The 20,681-nt window shown below is 42.8% G+C and overlaps 2 protein-coding genes across 4 annotated transcripts in view; one reads left to right on the top strand and one right to left on the bottom strand.

The window, feature by feature from the left end:
- The first annotated feature begins 662 nt into the window (after positions 1–662).
- Positions 663–11,855, top strand: LOC103281271 (carcinoembryonic antigen-related cell adhesion molecule 6). Its single transcript, XM_008122501.3, has 6 exons — positions 663–817; positions 2,468–2,833; positions 5,362–5,463; positions 6,991–7,088; positions 9,022–9,066; positions 11,059–11,855. The coding sequence occupies exons 1-6, from the start codon at positions 745–747 to the stop codon at positions 11,107–11,109; spliced, it is 735 nt and encodes a 244-aa protein (XP_008120708.1). The 5' UTR covers positions 663–744; the 3' UTR covers positions 11,110–11,855.
- LOC134293759 (uncharacterized) overlaps positions 11,853–20,681 on the bottom strand; it is an 11,868-nt gene continuing 3,039 nt past the window's right edge. The window contains exons 2-6 of one of the 3 annotated variants that reach the window (XM_062962351.1): positions 18,861–19,226; positions 16,652–16,672; positions 16,219–16,386; positions 14,286–14,447; positions 11,853–11,953 (exon numbers count right to left, since the gene is read on the bottom strand). In XM_062962351.1, coding sequence (XP_062818421.1) covers positions 11,943–11,953; positions 14,286–14,447; positions 16,219–16,386; positions 16,652–16,672; positions 18,861–19,226 — 728 coding nt within the window. In that variant the 3' untranslated portion in view covers positions 11,853–11,942. Of the gene's footprint in view, positions 12,083–14,285; positions 14,448–16,218; positions 16,387–16,651; positions 16,673–18,860; positions 19,227–20,681 lie in introns of all 3 variants that reach the window. The other 2 variants (XM_062962350.1, XM_062962352.1) reach the window with 2 other exon arrangements.

The following is a 20,681-nucleotide window of genomic DNA, read 5'->3' as shown; positions in this document are numbered from 1 at the left end:
GAAGATCCACCCAGTCCATCCTCCAGGAAATAATGCCCAGTGGCTGCTCACTGGAGGGAAGGATATTGGAGGCAAAGATGAAGTATTTTGGCCACATCATGAGGAGACAGGAAAGCTTGGAGAAGATCACGATGCTGGGGAAATGGAAGGAAAAAGGAAGAGAGGCTGACCAAGGGCGAGACGGATGGACGGTCTCCTTGAAGTGACTCCGTTGACCTTGAAGGAACTGGGGGCGGTGACGGCAGACAGGGAGCTCTGGCCTGGACTGGTCCACGAGGTCACCAAGAGTCGGAGACGACTAAACGACTGAGTAGCAGCAGCAGAAGAAGAAACATTTTGGGATAAAATAATGATATCAGGAAAGAAAATAATAACCAAAATTTACAAAAAACAAACAAACAATTGGAGTGGCAACACAACGATTCTTCAAATGTAGCTATAGAATTAATGCAGTTTGACAGCCATAGCGCAATAAGATGGAACCCAGGGCATTGTAGTTTCATAGGATTGCAGAGCATCGAGCCATGGCCGTAAAAGTGCATTAATTTCAGAGTGCAGATGCACCCTTAACGTCAGGCCTGGAGGAACGCAAAAGGGAAGTTTGATCTGGAGGAAGTCCAGGGGAAACACAGTTCTGGGGAAGAGGCGTCTCCAAGCAAAAAAGCTTTTCTCGGTAGTTCCTCTTGCTGGTTTGGGCATCGAGAGAAGACTCAAAGGAGGCCATTGGGAGACCCAGCAGAGAAGATGGACTCGCAGGTGGCAAAGAAAATCTCCTGTTCTGCAAAGGAAAGCATCTGGAAGGACTTCCTCTTTGCAGGTAAGTTATCCGGACCTGGGAGACAGGTGAGTATTGGTGAAATGAGCTCTGCACATTCCAGTGCAAATTGGAGAAAGGCCGGTCTCTCTTCTCCAAAACACTTGCGACCAAGAGTGTGGGATTTTGGATTAAAAGAGAGAAGTTGATTCAGAAAATTGCATTGGATAGACCACAGCAGCTCTAGATCAGTGGTTCCCAAACTTGTTTGGCCTGCGGCCCCCTTTCCAGGAAAAAATATGACTCAGTGTCCCTGGGAAAGGGGGTGTGGCTTAGAGGGATGGGCGTGGCTCCTGCTCAAGAGGGCGGGGCTGAGCCTCTCCCCTCGTCCAAGATGCGGGGCTGGGAGGGGGAAGTGGGCGGGGCCGCAAATGGGCCTCCAGGACTGGGATGGGCGGAGTATTAGCTCTGAGTCAGGGCTGAGCTTCTATCCCTGTCCTGCAGAGCCTGCCAGGACACAGGGGGCGGGGCTAGAGGAGGGGGCGGGGCCTCTTCCAAAGTGCCTGATGGGGCTGAACCTCTATGCCCCGCTCCCGTGTTCTAACAAGCACCTCAGGGGAGGGATACAGAAGCTCAGCCCTGTCTCACGCTCTTGGGAAGAGGCCCCGCCCCCTCCCCAGCCCCGCCCTTTAGTCCTAAAAGGCCTCTCAGGAGAGGTATAAGAGGCTCAGCCCTGTCTCTGGCTCTTGGGAAGAAGCCCCGCCCCCACCCCTAGCCCCGCCCTTTAGTCCTAAAAGGCCTCTCAGGAGAGGTATAGAGGCTCAGCCCTGTCTCGTGCTCTTAGGAAGAGGCCCCGCCCCTGCCCCTGGCCCCGCCCTTTAGTCCTAAAAGGCCTCTCAGGAGAGGTATAGAGGCTCAGCCCTGTCTCGTGCTCTTAGGAAGAGGCCCCGCCCCCACCCCTAGCCCCGCCCTTTAGTCCTAAAAGGCCTCTCAGGAGAGGTATAGAGGCTCAGCCCTGTCTCGTGCTCTTTGGAAGAAGCCACGCCCACTCTAGCTCCACCCCCTGTGTCCTAATAGGCGCCTCAGGTGCTCAGCCCTGTCTCTGGCACTCATGGCACCATTTGGAGCCATGGAGTAGAAAAACTCAACCAGTTCCTGGGCCACCTCAACAGCATCCATCCAAACATTCAATTCACCATTTGGAGCCATGGAGGAGAAGAACTCAACCAGTTCCTGGGCCACCTCAACAGCATCCATCCAAACATTCAATTCACCATTTGGAGCCATGGAGTAGAAAAACTCAACCAGTTCCTGGGCCACCTCAACAGCATCCATCCAAACATTCAATTCACCATTTGGAGCCATGGAGGAGAAGAACTCAACCAGTTCCTGGGCCACCTCAACAGCATCCACTCAAGCATCTAATCCACCATTTGGAGTCATGGAGAAGAATTACTCAACCAGTTCCTGGGCCACCTCAACAGCATCCATCCAAACATTCAGTTCTCCATGGAAAAATAAAATGAAGGAAAACTGACATTCCTAGATGTCCTAGTCACCCGCAAACCCAATCAACAATTGGGCCACACAGTTTACAGAAAATCTTCATGCACAGATAGATACCTTCATAAAAACTCCAACCATCATCAAATGAATGTTTTGTCTGGAGCAAATGTCCCTTCTAAATCTCTCTCCTTTCTTTTCTCACCACAGTGTCAGTCCTGAGTTTCTGCTTCGTGTTGGCTGGTGCTCAAACCTTGTTGACTAATATTACGGTGGAGCCAGAAAACCCAGTGGATGGAGGAAGTGTCCGCCTCACCCCCACAAGCGTTCCAGAGAACACCAATACCTGCCGTTGGTACCGGGGAGAAGAATCCCCTCAAAACATCATCCTTGAGTATTTCACCCACGCGTCCCCTTCATTTCAATGGAGAGATGCTTACACTGGGCGAGAGGACATGGACTTCAAATGCTCCATCGAAATCAAAGAGTTGAAAGGAATCGACTCTGGAACCTATATGGTCACAATCGTCAGTGCTGATCAGACCGTCAAAGGGAAAGTGGACATTGTTGTCTCAGGTACGTTCCAGGCGTCCTTCATCTGCCCTGCCTTTCTTTCTCCAGCTTTGACCTGGATTATCTGAGTCTACACTGCCATATAATCCAGTCAGAGGCGGTCCAACGGCGAGGCTAAGTAGGCGGCCGCCATTGATACACACCAACAGGGGGCGCAGTCGAGGCGCCCCGTGAAAATGTGGTGCCGCCGCGGCCCCGGCGTCGCCCACAGCCACCTCTTTTTCGTTTTTCCGTGGCAGAATTTCTGCGCATGCGCGGAAGGGTCCCTCGCTCTCGCGGTACAAGTAAGGCACCCATGCCGCCCGTCCGTGCGTGGCTTCCATCGCTAGCGCGGACGGGCGGCTTGTGTGCCTTACCCGTGCTGCAAGGGCGAGCAAATTTATTTATTTATTTATTTATTTCTCGCATTTATATCCCGCCCTTCTCACCCGACGGGACTCAGGGCAACTTACAACAGTGGCAACAATTAGATGCCCATACAAACCAATATAAAACAGCACATAAAACAGTTAAAACTATTAAAATACATTATGAATTAATAATATACATTTCAAACATAAAATCAGATCTGCGCATGCGCACGAGTCCCATCAGCCCAAATGGCCGATGGGACTCTACTGTGCATGCGCAAGGGTTCGCTTGCGCGGTGTCGTAAGGCACGCTGCATGCCTTACGTCACCGCGCGAGCGAATTTCTGCGCATGCGCAGAAGAGTCCCGTCGGCCATTTTGACCCCCCCACCGCCACCTCCGCCATCGCCACCGGTATGTGCGGGCCTTCGGGGGGCGCAATTTCGGGGGGAGTGGCCACTAGGTTTGCCTACAAGGCAAAATTACCTAGGGCCGCTTCTGAATCCAGTGCAGATAATCTGGATTTTCTATGGCAGTGAAGATAGGGCCCCAGAGAGCCATTTATTTCCACATCTAATAGCCAAAACCTTTTTTTTATTTAGGCAGGCTTTAAAGAACAAGGCTTTTAAGATCAAGTCAGGAACTGCTGCGTTTTTTAGTTTTGAATAAGTTTGTATGGGTTTCCACTGATTTTTTGTAATCAAGCATCCACCAGGGGGCGGTAGCGCCCACTTTGGGAATCACTGATCTAACTTAAAATACAGTAGAGTCTCACTTATCCAACATAAACGGGCCGGCAGAATGTTGGATAAGCGAATATGTTGGATAATAAGGAGAGATTAAGAAAAAGCCTATTAAACATCAAATTAGGTTATGATTTTACAAATTAAGCACCAAAACGTCATGTTATACAACAAATTTGACAGAAAAAGCAGTTCAATGTGAAGTAATGCTACGTAGTAATTTATTTATTTATTTATTAGCTACATTTATATCCCGCCCTTCTCACCCCGAAGGGGACTCAGAGCGGCTTACAAATTAAATTTACATACAATATTATATTAGCATAGTACAATACTGGTAATAAATTACTATATTGTACTGTATCAATATATTGTAATATTATTAGTAATATTACATGTAAAATATAATATACAATTAATATTATATTGTATTATTAGTATTATATTGTATTACAATATAATATGAATATTATATGTATATACAATATGTTATAATTATTATATATTATTGTAAATTATATTGTGTGTATATATATATATATACACACACACACACACATATATATATATGTGCATGTATGTGTGTGTGTGTGTGTGTGTGTGTGTATGTATGTATGTGTATATATATATATATATATATATATATATATATATATATAAAAAACTAGCATAGCATGTTATTGCGGGGAGGGTCCTCCAGCTGATGCAAAGAGACAAGATGGAACTCTAAATAATTAGTACTGTATTTACGAATTTCGCACCAAAATATCATGATATATTTAAAACATTGACTACAAAACTATGTTGGATAATCCAGAACGTTGGATACGCGAATGTTGGATAAGTGAGACTCTACTGTACTGACAGTTTTAACTTTTAAAAAAACCCATCTCAATTTAGAAAAAGGAAGTTTCCAATCTTAAAAGTGGCAAATGTAAATGTGCTGGAGATTTTGGAAACCAAAGTTGCAATTGAATGGGATTTCCAGGGACTTAAGAGGGTTGCATAAAAATACAAAGCAAAAAAAAACAAAACTTCAGGATAAGTTCTGCAAATGGCTCAAAAGCAGGCAAGTTTGCATAGCGGCCTAAAGTGTCCCAAATCGGAGTTCTTGCTGTGCGATTGGTGCATCTTGACCACAAAAATCTTACAAAAGGACAAGATTATAACACTTCCTGTTTGCAACGGATCTATGGTTTCCCCACGGCTGTTTCCAGGCTGATGGAGAGCGTGTGTTTCTTTATTTAAAAACAGGCAGGATACTTTTTTACAACAAGTTTAATTGATCATGTCACCCTGTTGGGTTAGCAAAAGGAAAGTGCCACGAGCATGCACAAAGTTCGGTGAACTTTTTCTTCCTTTTGTCCTCTCTTATCAGCATGCAAAATTTTGTCTGAATTTTACTTTGCTGATAATACTGTATTTTCCCCCTGATCTAGCTCCAGCTCCAACATTGTCAGGTGGACCCATCGCTGTGATCGTGATTGTGGTGTTGGCCTTGGGATTGGGCCTCATTGGAGGCTTGCTTTATTTCTTTCTCCGTGAGTAAAACATATCATTTCTCTCCCTCTCTCTCTCTCTCTCTCTCTCTTTAATTTTTATTATGATTTTCAAAACTTTACAGCGAAAGAGTGAGAACAAATTTTTAAAGGAAAGTGAAGAAAAAGAAAGTAGAAAGAAATATATATCTGTGGAGAGTCCAAGGTGTGATTAACTGCAACATTCACGCTGACTTCCAACTGACAAAGAACTCTTCTCACACCCTGGACTCTCCACAGATATATACTAACCTTCCTTGCCTACTTTATCCATGCCTCACAACCTCTGAGGATGCCTGCCATAGATGTGGGAGAAACGTCAGGAGAGAATACTTCTAGAACATGGCCATACAGCCTGGAATACATACAACAACCCTTGGTAGATAAGGTTTTTGTGTTTGTAGAGCTAGGAAGTGAATTTTAAGGAAGAAGTGAAGAAGGTTTTGGGAACTGTTTGAGAGAAACCTCCTAATTAGCCTTCAGGGTAAAGTGCTAAGAACTGTAGTGAGCCTCTAAAGGGTTTAGAGAGCTTGAGTTTGGAGCCTCGGGGAAGAGGTCTCTACAGTTTGAAAAGAGAGGAAGGTTTTGGGAACTGTTTGAGAGAAACCTCCTTGCGGGAAAAGTAATTAACCTTCAGGGAAAAGTGCTAAGAACTGTAGTGAGCCTCTAAAGGGTTTAGAGAGCTTGAGTTTGGAGCCTCGGGGAAGAGGTCTCTACGGTTTGAAAAGAGAGGAAGGTTTTGGGAACTGTTTGAGAGAAACCTCCTTGCGGGAAAAGTAATTAACCTTCAGGGAAAAGTGCTAAGAACTGTAGTGAGCCTCTAAAGTGTTTAGAGAGCTTGAGTTTGGAGCTTTGGGGAAGAGGTCGCTAAGGTTTGAAAAGCCTGTTAATATTCCTTTGTGAAAGGACAATATTTTTCAAGAAACTCCAGGAAAAGTGTTCTTACCACACATCAACATCAGGAGAGAATGTTACTTTGGAGATACAGTCATTAATTAATCAGCCCCAGAGGGTTTTTAATAATCTATCCCGTTTTTATTACGATTTTACCATTTATGTGTTTTAAATGCAATTTTTTTATCCTGTATTTTTGTTTTAATTGATATATTGTATTACTGTTTTATCTTTTTATAGTGTGATTTGTATTATGTTGCCTATGTTTTGTTCTATGTTGTTTGGGCCTCTGCCCCATATAAGCCGCCCCGAGTCCCTGCGGGGAGATGGTGGCGGGGTATAAATAAAGTTTTATTTATTATTATTATTATTATTATTATTATTATTATTATTATTATTACTGGAACACGGCCATACAGCGCGAAAAACTCACCGCAGACCAGGGCTAATGTCTGAGGCTCCGAAATGTGTGTTGGCCAGTGTTATAATTTCACTTTGCTGAAGAGCATTGAAATAAAGACCTTGTTGCCGTTAGTATGGGTGGTAGTTGAAGAGGGTGGGACACGTGGGAAGCATCTGACCAGGTGGAAAGTGTTCCCTGCCCAGCTTTGATTCCTTGGCTTCTCCTTCCTGCAGGGATCCGCCCTCGGAGAAGGAAACACTCCTTGGACCCTGTCCAGCCGGCAACAACAACCTATGAAAATCTCCCCCGTCTGGGACAGAAGGCAGCTGAGGTGAGTCCAGCTCCGTCCACTTCCTTTTTTCCTTCCTGGGTGGATCTCTCCACTTGTAATGCAGTCTTCCCTTTTCCCTTCTACCTTTTCAACCATTACTTCCTTTTCTAGTGAGTCCTATCTTTTTTTGTGATATGGCCAAAGTTTAGCCTCTTAGGCCCCAACTGTCGCATCTCAGGCTAGTTTCACCTTGCTAGGTACACCAGGCTGCACACAAGGTTGAAGTCGTTTGTAGTTTATTAGGAAATAGAGGATAAAATAGTTCTTTAAAAGCAAAAGTAAAGTTCCAAAACAAGGCTTCAAAGGATAATCCAAGAAATCATAAGAAGTACACAAAGTCCCAAGAGAGCATAACAAAGTCCCATGAACATGAATACACCAAGACTGCAAGATAATCCAGGAAATGAGAGCCTGCTTCTTGACTTGAGCGAGAAGTTGCTTTGACAAAGGTTTGTCTCCCAACACACTGTTTTAATATCCTTTGCATAGCATGAAAGCATTTATTTGGCCTCTGACCTCCTTCTTGTTTGCTATTCTTGCACTCCTTCTAACCCTGAATTCCAAATGGCCAGCTCGATCTAGAGATTCCGTTTCATCAAGGCCAGCCGGCTAGTTAGCATCTGTCTGCAAGCTATCAGGCTGAGAACTATCAGGCTGAGAACTATCCTCCTTTTCTGAGTCAATTTGCACCTGGCTAGTTTCATTATCTGCATCATAATGCCATTGTTGATGGGGCCTTAGTATCTCAGGCGCATTTAGACATGATGTGCTCTCAGACTCACAAAACTCATTTTCAGCACCATATTTCAGATGAATTGATTTTCTTCCTATCCGCTTTCTTCACTTTCCAGCTTTTTATGCATAGAAACAGGAAATGCAACTGCACAGACAGTCCAAACTTCTTCTTTTTCCTACCCAGTGCTACTCATTTTCACCCCCAACACCCAACCAACACTGTTGTTGTTGTTGTTGTTGTTGTTGTTGTTGTTGTTAGTAGTAGTAGTAGTAGGGCCGGGCTGTGGCGCAGCTGCTTAATAGCCAGCAGCAATATATCATTGCTGACCGTTAGGTCATGAGATCGAAGTCTGCGGTCGGATTGAGCCCTGACTGTTAAATAGCCCAGCTTACTGTCCACCTAAGCAGTTCGAAAACAGCTACGCCGTGAGTAGAGAAATTAAGGAACACTTAATATATGGAGGTTAATTCAATTTAATTTACGACACAATAAAACTGCTGCGGAGCGAAGAGCAAGGAGGAAATACTACAATCAAAAGGACTCGGCATCATAGTGGATGAAGTGACAGCTCCCCCAGTGGCCGGAATCGAGCATAACCTCCTGAAGCCGGAAGTTGGAAAAATATTGAATCACCTCTAAAATCTGTCTGTCTGTGTGCTATATGTCTAAGAATGGCACTGAATGTTTGGCATGTATGTGTGCATTGTGATCTGCCCTGAGTCCCGTTCGAGGTGAAAAGGGCGGAATATAAATATTGTAAATAAATAAATAGTAGTAGTAGTAGTAGTAGTAGTAGTAGTATCCTCTATCTGTCTAAAAAAGAGACTCAAAGCAGCTAACAGTCAAAGCAATAAAATGTATCTTAAAACCTAAAAAATATACAAACATTAACATCAAAACACTAAAAATACATATTTAAAACCAATAAAGCCATTATACAAATCTATTAAAATACATAAAACACATCAGCCCCCTGCTTTGGTCTTTAAAACTTTAAAAGAAGAACGCCAAAGGGACCCAAATACTAGTCCAAATAAGTATTAGTTCATTGACTAGATAACTCGTATCTGGTCTATATCTAAGTGCGGGATGCAAGGCAACTTGGCCTGAAAGGAAACTAAACAAATTCAGAATTAGGGTTGATTAAGGGGCTTCGTTTGTGAATTAACGTCCATTTTTCTGTATTTTTTGGCACAGGAGAATCCAGAAGTTTCTTCAGATCCTACCAGCAACGTCTACGAGGTGAGCAGAAGCTATTATTATTATCATTGTATAGCACAGCAAACAAGATAGATATGCTGGATTTCGTATCACAAAATCACAAGTCGAACACTTCCCAAGTGTCTAGGACTGTGTGATGTATTTTCGGATGATGCGCGCAGATCCCAGCAGGGTGGCCTTTTGCAGTTGGGAGATCGTAATTTTGTCAATGTCTATTGTTTCCAAATGCCGGCTGAGATCTTATGGCACGGCACCCAATGTGCCCATCACCACCGGGACCACCTACACTGGTTTCTGCCAGAGTCTTTGAAGTTCAATCTTGAGGTCCTGAGAGCGGCTGAGTTTTTCCTGTTGTTTTTCGTCAATGTGACTGTCATCTGGGATGGCGACATCAATGATCCAAACCTTTTTCTTTCCCACAACTGTGATGTCTGGTGTGTTGTGTTCCAGAACTTTGTCAGTCTGGATTCGGAAGTCCCACAGTATCTTTGCGTGCTCATTTCCCAATACTTTTGCAGGTTTATGATCCCACCAGTCTTTCCTGCTGGGAGGTGGTACTTGAGGCATAAGTTCCAATGAATCATTTGGGCCACAGAGTTGTGCCTCTGTTTGTAGTCTGTCTGTGCGATTTTTTTACAGCAGCTGAGGATCCATGGTTTCGTCGGTTTCCCTGCACAGTCTGCATTTTGGGTCATCAGCTGATTTTTCGATCTTGGCCTGAATTGCATTTGCTCCTGGGCTGCAAGGATCAGGCCTTCTGTCTCCTTCTTCTGGGTCCCATTCGTGAGCCAGAGCCAGGTCTTTTATTATTATTATTATTATTATTATTATTATTAATTGCCTTTATCCTGATGGCTTGCTCCTGGGCCGCAAGGATCAGGCCTTCTGTCTCCTTCTTCAGGGTCCCATTCGTGAGCCAGAGCCAGGTCTTCTCCTTATTATTATTATTATTATTATTATTATTATTATTATTATTATTAATGGCCTTTGTCCTGATGTCTTGCTCCTGGGCTGCAAGGATCAGGCCTTCTGTCTCCTTCTTCAGGGTCCCATTCGTGAGCCAGAGCCAGGTCTTCTATTATTATTATTATTATTATTATTATTATTATTATTATTATTATTAATAGCCTTTGTCCTGATGGCTTGCTCCTGGGCTGCAAGGATCAGGCCTTCTGTCTCCTTCTTCAGGGTCCCATTCGTGAGCCACAGCCAGGTTTTCTCCTTATCAGCTTTTCCTTCAATTTTGTCAAGGAACTTTCCATGCAATGTTTTGTTGTGCCAGCTGTCAGCTCTAGTTTGTAGTGCTGTTTTCTTGTACTGGTTTTTTGTCTGCTGTGCTTTGAGGAGTTTCTGATTTTTGACTTCAATCAAAGCAGGTAGGATATTATTATTATTATTATTATTATTATTATTATTATTATTATTATCATCATCATGCCTTTCTCCCCTTGGGGACTCAAGGCGGCTAACAAGCAAGGATACAAAAAAGTATGGAAATATTTGTGGATCCAAAAAGATACACAAACACACAAGGGCAAGGCCAGGTTTAGGCACAAGGATTGCTCTTTGTGGGATTTCAAGTCCAATGTGGTCCTTGGTGACTATCTTCGGAGTGGTTTTCTTGGCAAGAGAACAAAGCAGATTCGAGGTGCATCTACACTGTAGAATTGTTGTAGTATGGCCCACTTGAACTGCCATGGCTCAATATTATGGAATCCCAGGAGTTGTAGGTACATCCACAATTGTGAAAGAGAGACTATTAGGGAAAGAGTAGACGGAAGCTTCTTCAACCTCGAGGTCACTGAAATGGATAAATAACAGTTGCAACGTGAGTAACAACTGGCATAAAACAGAACATTTTGGATAAGTTGTTTGCTGGGATTGGATAGAGCTCTACTCCCAGGATTCCATAGCATTAAACCCAGGACTTCAAATGGGACATTCATTCTGCCATGGTCCTAGTGTATATGTTGGAAGGTCTGCAATTGTGTTGTTTCTGTTCTGCCTTTTCAGGCCTTGCAGCACCAAAGCCCTTGTGTCTACGAAGAGCTCAGGCGACCGTAACGGATGGAGCAACCATCATCCCCTTTTCTACTTTGGCTTGGACTATGGAGTAGATTTTCCCATTTCATTATCGACTGCAAAATGAATTCAGCATCTTCAGTGCATCTACTAGGGGTGTCCAATTTTTTCGTTAGCCGTCGTAAGTCGGATCAAATTGGTTACGTTTGTAATTACGAGGCAATATCCGACACATGGCCATGGCCCAAACTTAAGAATCAAAACTCACCCAATACTTTTCTGTTGGAATAATAATAACATATAATAAGTTTATTTTTGTATCCCGCCCCATCTCCCGAAGGGACTCGGGGCGGCTCACGTGGGGCCAAGCCCAACAACATACAATAAAATACAACAGTGAAAATGTATATGTGGCAGCGTGTCCACTTACACCTCCACAAACAGCTATAGTTCCCACTACACAGGAGACACCAGTGGCATTTGCATGATCCCACCCACTGCCTCTCCCTTAACCCTTTCCTACCCTTTCCAATGACCAAAGAAAAATACTGCAATGAACATAATTGATATTCCACCTTATTCCAGAATAGCTCTGGGTTTACAAACACCAACATCGTGTCCAAGAGGATGTACTTTGTATTATTTTCAGGAAAGGATGCAGACTTTCCTGGAAGATTAAACAAAGTGGAAAACCAATGCTATTTTTCCCAGATGCTTTAAGCTATAAGAGAAAAAGCCAAGGGAATTATTAAAGAGGAACGAGAATAAAAAGCACATTTGCAACCTTATAGCATCTCTTCCGTTTTATTTGCAAGCAAGGCCGTGTCATCGCGTGGTCCGCCAAGGCAGCCAATGACGTTTTGGAGACGGATTTCTCAACTGGAACCTGGACGAAATCCATAAGATTTTCAGTGATCTGACCTTTCCGCAGATTCTCCTTGTTTGCTGGTTGTCGGTTGTATTTTTTTCTGTGTTGGCTTCGTTATGCATTATCCAACAACATTTTTCAACCAACCTAAACATGCATCAATTTTACAAAATAGGCATTAAGGAAATCTCGTGTAGGGTTAACCCGCTATAGAACTCAGATGGACACAGTGGAGCCATGGAGTCAAACTGCAAGAGACAGAGCGGTTCATCCGTGGAATACAGACTGCCTTTGAATCCAATGGAGTCTCCTTTTTTGGGGGCTTTTAAACAGAGGCTAGATGGCCATCTGTCAGGAGTGCTTCAATGGCAGAACACAGTTGGACTGGATGGCCTTTGGGGTCCCTTCCCACTCTGTGTTCCTATGGTTCTAACTAGAGATGTCTGACCCGATAAAACCCGTGCTGTTTTTGGATCTATTTTGTTTACTGAGAAATTCTCAGAACTGGGAGCGAGGTTCTGTTTTCGTTTTGATAGGATTCGGTCAATTGGGGCCAATGGGGAAACTTTAGAGGCTTGTTTCCCAGTCATTGTTAGGCCTATCGGCATGAAACTCATCTCACGTGTAGGCCACGTTTGCAACTGCAAGCTGGTCAAGTTTCAGAACGTTTCACCAATCTACTGATTTGTGGGATTTTTAAAAAGTTTTTACCATAACATTTAAAAAATCTAAGAGGAGGTTCTGGGAAGTGAAGTCCAAAGCGCATATCACAAGAGGGGAGGAGAAAGGAATAAAATAAAATCAATCCAAAATACTTCTCGTCCTCAAGCTTTTTGTAATATTATTAGTAGTTGTTGTTATTGTAATACTTCTACCACACTTTCCCAAAGGACACACAAAATGACTAAAAGTAAACATCATAACAGTACAGTAGAGTTCCATTTATGCGACATAAACGGGCGGGAAGGTTGGAAAACCGGAAATTGGTTAACCGGAACTCTACTGTATTGTGTACATTAAAACCTAATGCATTTAAACGCTGAAATAGAATTAAATATAGAACTAGTAAAAATACATAGTTCTCGGGCGGAGATCCCTGTCCACTCGGCGGGCCCATTGTGAGGATGAACGGTCGAAACGAAACGATAGCACAAAGGAAATGAAGGAAACATTTTCGTGCACATCTCTAGTATCTTGCCATTAGGTGACGGAAAACAGGAAGCACAGTTGGCTGGGAAAGAGACTAAGAAAGCACAACATTCTGGGAAATGTAGTTCAGAAAGGCTAGGAGCCCTATGGCGGAGAATGCAAAATGTTCTACCCTGAACTACATTTCCCAGAATGCTGTTCGGCATCGGGAAGCCCCAATCTGGAGTGGAGAGAGATGTTTCCCTCCGTTGCAGCAGCCGGCTAGAGTTCCAATGAATGGTTGAATCTGCAACAAAGAGGACTGATGGAAACTTCTCGTACGTAAGTCAATCTCTGAACTTCCTCCATGGAAGTTCTATTCATTAATATGAGAGCGAGACATTCAATGAGATAGCTGTTGTGACTTTTTTAAAAAAATCTATTACAAATTCCCTAAAATTAGCAGATGTATGAATCTTTCTGAAACTTGGGGGGAATGACCCTGTTATCTTGTATCATTGTATAGAAAAGTCAAGGAGATCGCTCTTGTAGCTTCTTCCTTTTTCAAAAACATTGTTTATGAAAACTTTGGAAATTCTTCAAAACTCCGTGGATAAGTGAAATGTTCTGAAACTTGATGGGCTAACCGTGGTCAATGGGTTCTATAATCATAGCATATTTCACCCCAATAGCTGTGAAAATGAGGGAGAAAGGAGCCCCTGAATTTTCCCCACTTGCGCAATTACGATAACGAAAAAGGAACGAGATTTTGTTACTCTCATTATAGTTAATGAAATTGTCACTTCCCTAGCCCCGCCCTCTAGTCCTAAAAGGCCTCTCAGGAGAGGTATAGAGGCTCAGCCCTGTCTCAGGCTCTTGGGAAGAGGTCCCGCCCCCTTCCCTAGCCCCGCCCTCTAGTCCTAAAAGGCTTCTCAGGAGAGGTATAGAGGCACAGCTTTATTCGCACTCTTGGGAAGAGGCCCCGCCCCCTTCCCTAGCCCCACCCTCTAGTCCTAAAAGGCCTCTCAGGAGAGGTATAGAGGCTCAGCCCTGTCTCGTGCTCTTGGAAGGAGGCCCCGCCCCTTCCCTAGCTCCACCCACTTTGGGAATCACTGCTTTAGAAACACTTTAGAAACAAGACGCCCCCTAATTCTGTAATGAGTTTTGAAACATTTTTTCATCGAGCACACAGCCCTATTCGGCACAATAACAAGAATCTCACCACCGGACTCCATGCTTTCCTCCACTTTGACAACGGATTGTGCCTCTTGGGCTGCCACTGGCGATGGAAACCGCCCATTTTTTCCACCCTGGAGCAGGCTTGCTTCTTTGACTCCGGGACTGACCGCTGGAACCAGCGTTCGGATTTGTGGGCGAGGAGAACCTGGAAAGAGGAGGAGACAAGGCAGTCAACCCTCGGGACACGTTTATTTCCTTCAACCAGAAAGGAATGTCATGAAATATGACGTATGCTTTGAATGAAATTGTATTAAGGGAGTATGAGTGGAGTCTATATATTGCATAACGACTCTGAACAATGGATTCCCCCAGGCCAGGATGTGTGGCTGGGAAGGCCATTTAATGCTAACAAAGGTGATTAATTACAACTGGCCTCCAACAGACAAGAGTCCTTTTCCTCCCACCCAGGAACTTCCACTGATATAAAAACCTTCCTTGCTTAGTTTCTCCATAGCTCACAACCTCTAAGGATGCCTGCCATAGATGTGGGTGAAACGTCAGGAGAGAATGCTTCTGGAACATGGCCAGACAGCCCGGAAAACGGACAACCACCCCATTAGCCACATTTCATCCCCGGCTTTATGTTATTTTCATTACGTGAGCCCTACTCTAGCCCATACTGCCATCTGGTCCGATTCAGAGATTATACCCATTGATTGCAGAATAACCTGTAATTTGCTTTTTACATCATCGGTTTTGTACTGTTTTAAAATGTAATGTAGTATGTTTAAGTTGCTGTTGTTTGTCTGAAATCCAGTAGTGAAAAGGTTAAATGCATAGAGTGGAAATGTATGGCTAGAGAGAAGCAGTTGGAGGTTCCAATATGTGACAGGATATTCGTCATGTTTAAGATAATTCATTATTTATTTATTTGCAACATTTATACGCCGCCCTTCTCACCCGAGGGGACTCAGGGTGGCTTACAAAAATTGGCAAAATGTAACGCCCAAAATGCAATCATAAAAACAAAACAATATAAACAGATCTATTAATAACATTGGATAACACTGGAATGTGGGATTTTGAAGAAGTCGAATGGAGAATTGCTATGGTCCAGCAAGTTGTGTATATAAGATGTATATATCTGCAATAAAATTTAAGCCGCTGATTACAGCTGACAACTGAGAAGTCTGGAGTTTGTTTCGTGCATCTGGTAAGCTGCCAGGACATCGGAGGAGAGGAATTGAGACTGGTTTGTAATTTTTGGAAAGTATTCATGACAGGATCCAGGATTGTTCTGTTGATGAAATTGTTTTGATGTAGTATTATATTGTACTTATAGTTTAGAGCTGGCTTTCAGTGTGTATGTCTGTAATCCAGTAGTGAAAAGGTTAAATGCATAGAGTGGAAATGTATGGCTAGAGCGAAGCAGTTCCGATATGTGATAGGATATTCGTCATGTTTAAGGTAACACTGGAATGTGGGTTGGTATTTCTCATGTGGACTTTTGAAGAAGTTGGATGAAGAATTGCTATGGTCCAGAAAGTTGTGTATATAAGATGTATATATCTGCAATAAAATTTAAGCCGCTGATTACAGCTGACACGGAGAAGTCTGGAGTTTGTTTCGTGCATCTGGTAAGCTGCTAGGACTTTGGAGGAGAGTCGGAGGAGAGGGATTGAGACCGAGAGGTGATTCAGTCTCAATTTAACCATTTCCTGACATGGGTTATGGGCCCAGCACACTTTCGCCGCACCGATAAGGCTAAAGGGGCATTTAGCTGCAAAAAGATTTATGGCTGGTGGTAACCCTGGACTACGGAAGGCTGCAGAAGTTCATGACTGAGATTCAGCTATTGAAAGGAGAAAGTAAGTAGCAATCTGGCTTTAACTCAGGTACTGAGGGTCACAGAATAGCAGTCTTTGAGAGTCCGTTGGATTCTAGTGTCTCCTGACAACTCCCAGGGTTTTACTCACGTTTAATGAGGACAACCACTGTGGTCAGAATGATTGTGGCACCCAGGATCGCAAGGATAATGGCAGCAATAGTCGACCTGGAGAATCCCCGGCCTGCAAGGAGGAAAGTGCGTGAAGCGGAGCGCGGCACATCACTCACCTCCAAGACTGGGAGACTCATGAGCGAAGCTGGAAGGGAGAGATTCAGGGTGGAGTGGCCTTGAATGCTGTAGCTGTGGTACTTGGAAGGAGTTGACTCAGCACTCTACGTGTCCCCATCCGCCTCCCACATTTTGCAGGAGAAGGTGCAAGGCATCCATACAAAACACACCCCAAAGGGTCACCCCACCCACCGGAATCCATGTTCTTTCTCGGCACAATTGCCGCTTTGAAAGAAAACCAACCTGGCAAGAACAGGCCAGAGGAAAAGGGAAAACGAGATGCTGTGACTTACCAGGTTCGTCAGGAGCTGGAGCTGCCAAAAAAGAAGAAAACAAATCTGTTGAAACATGGCACACAAAGGTTGCAGATACAGCCATATTACAAACATGTTACAGAGAATCAGGTTGCACAAAGCGTTACAGCCAGATTGCACAGACATGATACTGAGACATATTGCACAAAAATGTTATCGCCAGATTGCACAAACATGATACTGATTCATATTGCAAAGAAATGTTGTACCCAGATTGCACAAACATGTTACAGAGAATCATATTCCACAAAAATGTTATCGCCAGATTGCACAAACATGATACTGATTCATATTGCACAGAAATGTTGTACCCAGATTGCACAAACATGTTACAGAGAATCATATTGCACAAAAATGTTATCGCCAGATTGCACAAACATGATACTGATTCATATTGCACAGAAATGTTGTACCCAGATTGCACAAACATGTTACAGAGAATCATACTGCACAAAAATTTTATAGCCAGATTGCACTGACATATTAAAGCTATAGTTCCATCTTGTCTCCTGTGCCATAGCAACATGCTATACTAATTTTATATACATATATATAATAATTTATAAATATATAATATATTGTATATACATAAAATATTGATAATAATATTATAATGGAATACAATATTATACTAATAACAATACATTTAATATATAATATATAATTAATATTATTATATTGTATTATTAGTAGTCAGACATGACTGGACAGGGGAAACCTTTACCTTTACCTATTATTAGTAGTATAATATTGTATTGTATATTAGTATAATATTGCTAATAATATTACCGGATAATGATATAGTACAACATAGTAATTTAATGCTTATATTGTGCTATGCTAATACTATATTGTACGTACATTTGATTTGTAAGCCGCTCTGAGTCCCCTTTCGGGGTGAGAAGAGCGGGATATAAATGTGGTAAATAAATAAATAAAGAGAATCATAGAATCATAGAATAGTAAAGTTGGAAGAGACCTCATGGGCCATCCAGTCCAACCCCCTGCCAAGAAGCAGGAAATCGCATTTAAAGCACAATTGCAATTGTTGTGCAATTGTTGTTGCACAACAATTTTATAGAGATTGCATGCACATGTTACAGAGAGTCGTGAGGCACAAAATGTTGTAGCCAGATTGCAACAAATTTGTTCCACAAAGGTTATAGACACAGTCACGTTGTGCAAATATGTTCTCGGCAGATTTCACAAACATGTTACAGGTAGTCATGTTTCACAACACTACCTATTGCACGTAAAATGTGACACAAATGCAATATGGCATAACAGAGCGTCATATTGTTCAAAATCTCATTGACATAACATTAGGGAGTCATGTTGCCCAAAAACTGTGGTAGAGTGTCAGATTTCACCAAACATTCCAGACCTATGGCGCCTTTGGATAATCGAGCCCATAGCTATAGTAGTTGCACAGGCCATCTCTTTGACTTGAAACATTGCACTATATTCCTCTGCCCGAAAGTATCTTAGAATATAATACTGTATTTTAGTTCTAGTGGTCCCTCCAGGCCATCCTCTCCTCCATCCCAGTGGTCTTTTTTTTCTTTTTTCTTTGCAGATTCATATGTTATTTGAGTGATGATATTCCTTCTGCTTATGAGATTGTTTTAGTCATTTGTTATGTTTTGTTTTTGTTTTTAATTCTTATAGCGTTTTATAGTGTTTTCAGTGTTTTATTGTATAATGTTTTATGCTGATTTTATATTGGAAACCGCCCTGAGTCCCTTTCGGGAGAGAGGGCGGTATACAAATAAACTTTTACTTACTTACTTGTCAGGCTTACTTCAAACGACCGGCATGAAAACACATCAAAGGCATCTGCTATCAACAGGATCTTTATTGAAGAACACTCGACTTAGGCAAAGTCGGGAATGGCATAATGTTTACATTCAGTCCTCTTTATTACTTTTGTTACAACGTCACACCACACGTAAATACCATCACCACAGACTCACACCACGTGTTAACATCATCGCTACAAACAAACTACTCATTAAAATTGTTTTGGTTTTCTCTCCTGAGTTTCCCATGCTCCATTGCCAGGTGTTCCGTTGGAGCTGTAGAGGAGTGTAAATTGTTATGGCTCCGATTCAAGAGCTTGCAAACTCAGCTCTTGGAATCGGTCCCATGACACTTACTTACTTACTTACAAAAAGACATAGAAGCCTACCGCTGACCAGAAGTTCCACGGTCCCCCTCCGAATTCCCGTAGCGCTCTCTATCAGGGCCGTATAGTTTGCAGTGTCGTTGACGCTTAAGCCTATGATCTCAAGAGTGCAGTTGGAGGTTATTATCTCTCGCCCGGTGAAGGCTGTCCTATTCATAACGGCAAGGCGCGGATAGAAGAAGAAGACCACGATGGTATTGTCCACGTCCAATCCCCCTCGGAACCAGCGGCAGGTCGATGGGAATGAAGGCAAGGTGAGTGGGGTGAGGAGGACGCTTCCTCCTACCATCGAGTTTGATGGCTCCACCATGATATCTGTTGGGTCCCAGAAGGCTTCGGTCGAGAAGAAGCAAACGCTCAGGATGAAGGCTGTGGAGAGAAGACGGGAAAGGACCTCACTCCCAGCAAAGCATCCCTTGGAGGCAACGTCAATCCACCCCACGTCCCGCTCAAAGAGGCCTCTGCATCTCCAAAGCCTTCCCCATGTGGCTTTCTTGAGAGTGTTGTGGGGGTGATCTAAACATTGCTATACAAAGTCCCAGAATACTTGTAAAGTATCTATACACACAAACGATTGTCTATGTACAATCCATACAGATTTAATCACTCCCATTAGTACACCGAAGAGCACCCTGAGAGGCCATTATCCTTGTGGTCACTGTAAGTGTTGTCCTCAATCTTGGAAGACTAAGGAGATATATAATCATAGGAACAAAGTGGGCACCACACTAAAACATTTTTCTACTTGTAATAGCAGCAATGTAATCTACCTCTTGACATGTGACTGTGATCTCTGGTATATCGGAAAAACAACCAGATCCTTGAGAATCAGAATCTCTGAACATAAATCCAGAATCAAAAATTTATCTACAGAATCTCTTTTATATTCACACTTCACCCAATACAAACATTCATCTACCTCATTTAAATTTTGTGCTCTGGAATGCATCTCTCAAAAACCTTTCATGGACTTGGAAAAACTATTATCCCAAAGGGAAATGTACTGGATCTTTAAGTTTAAAACCTTTTCCCCTCAGGGACTTAATGAATCACTTAATTTTAGCTGTTTCCTTTAAACCTTCAAGTACTCTTTAAAAACCTTTGAATGAACCTCCAGAATTACTCGCAGTTGAAATCACCACAAGCAGAGTCACTCAGTGAAAGCATTTAGCACTATGTAAGTATAATACTGTTATATGGGTTACCTTTACTTCTGTTACCGTGTTTCCCCGAAAATAAGACAGTGTCTTATATTAATTTTTGCTCCCAAAGATGCTCTAGGTCTTATTTTCAGGGGATGTCTTATTTTTCCATGAAGAATTCACATGTATTGTTGAACAAAAAAATGAACATTTATTATATACTGTACAGTAGTTGTCATCACAAACCAGCATAACCAGACAAACTGTGAATCCTATCAAGAATTTCTTGTTACTACCATTATTTCCATGTACAACTGGCATGTACATTTACCAATCCTGCATGCTCTGGTGTTCTGTTTGGCAGGCGCTGGGCCCGCTTCCAAACAAAAACTTTGCTAGGTCTTACTTTCGGGGGAGGCCTTATATTCAGCAATTCAGCAAAACGTCTACTAGGTCTTATTTTTCAGGGATGTCTTATTTTCGGGGAAACAGGGTAATACTGCTGGTAAAATACTTGTTACTCTATGTTTTGTTTTAGATAGAAATTCATTGTTGCTGAGTTTAACAACTCCTGAAGAAGGGGTTTTTTCCCTGAAACAGGGTCAAAAATACTCGGGACCCCTGTAGACTTGGGACTTTATTTGGACTTTACTTTTGAAGACTTTTTTGAGAGCGGTGCTCC

This window comes from Anolis carolinensis, unplaced genomic scaffold (assembly GCF_035594765.1).
Source record: "Anolis carolinensis isolate JA03-04 unplaced genomic scaffold, rAnoCar3.1.pri scaffold_10, whole genome shotgun sequence".
In the NCBI taxonomy this organism is placed as follows: Eukaryota; Metazoa; Chordata; class Lepidosauria; order Squamata; family Dactyloidae; genus Anolis; species Anolis carolinensis.
This window is presented reverse-complemented; position numbering and strand designations above follow the sequence as displayed.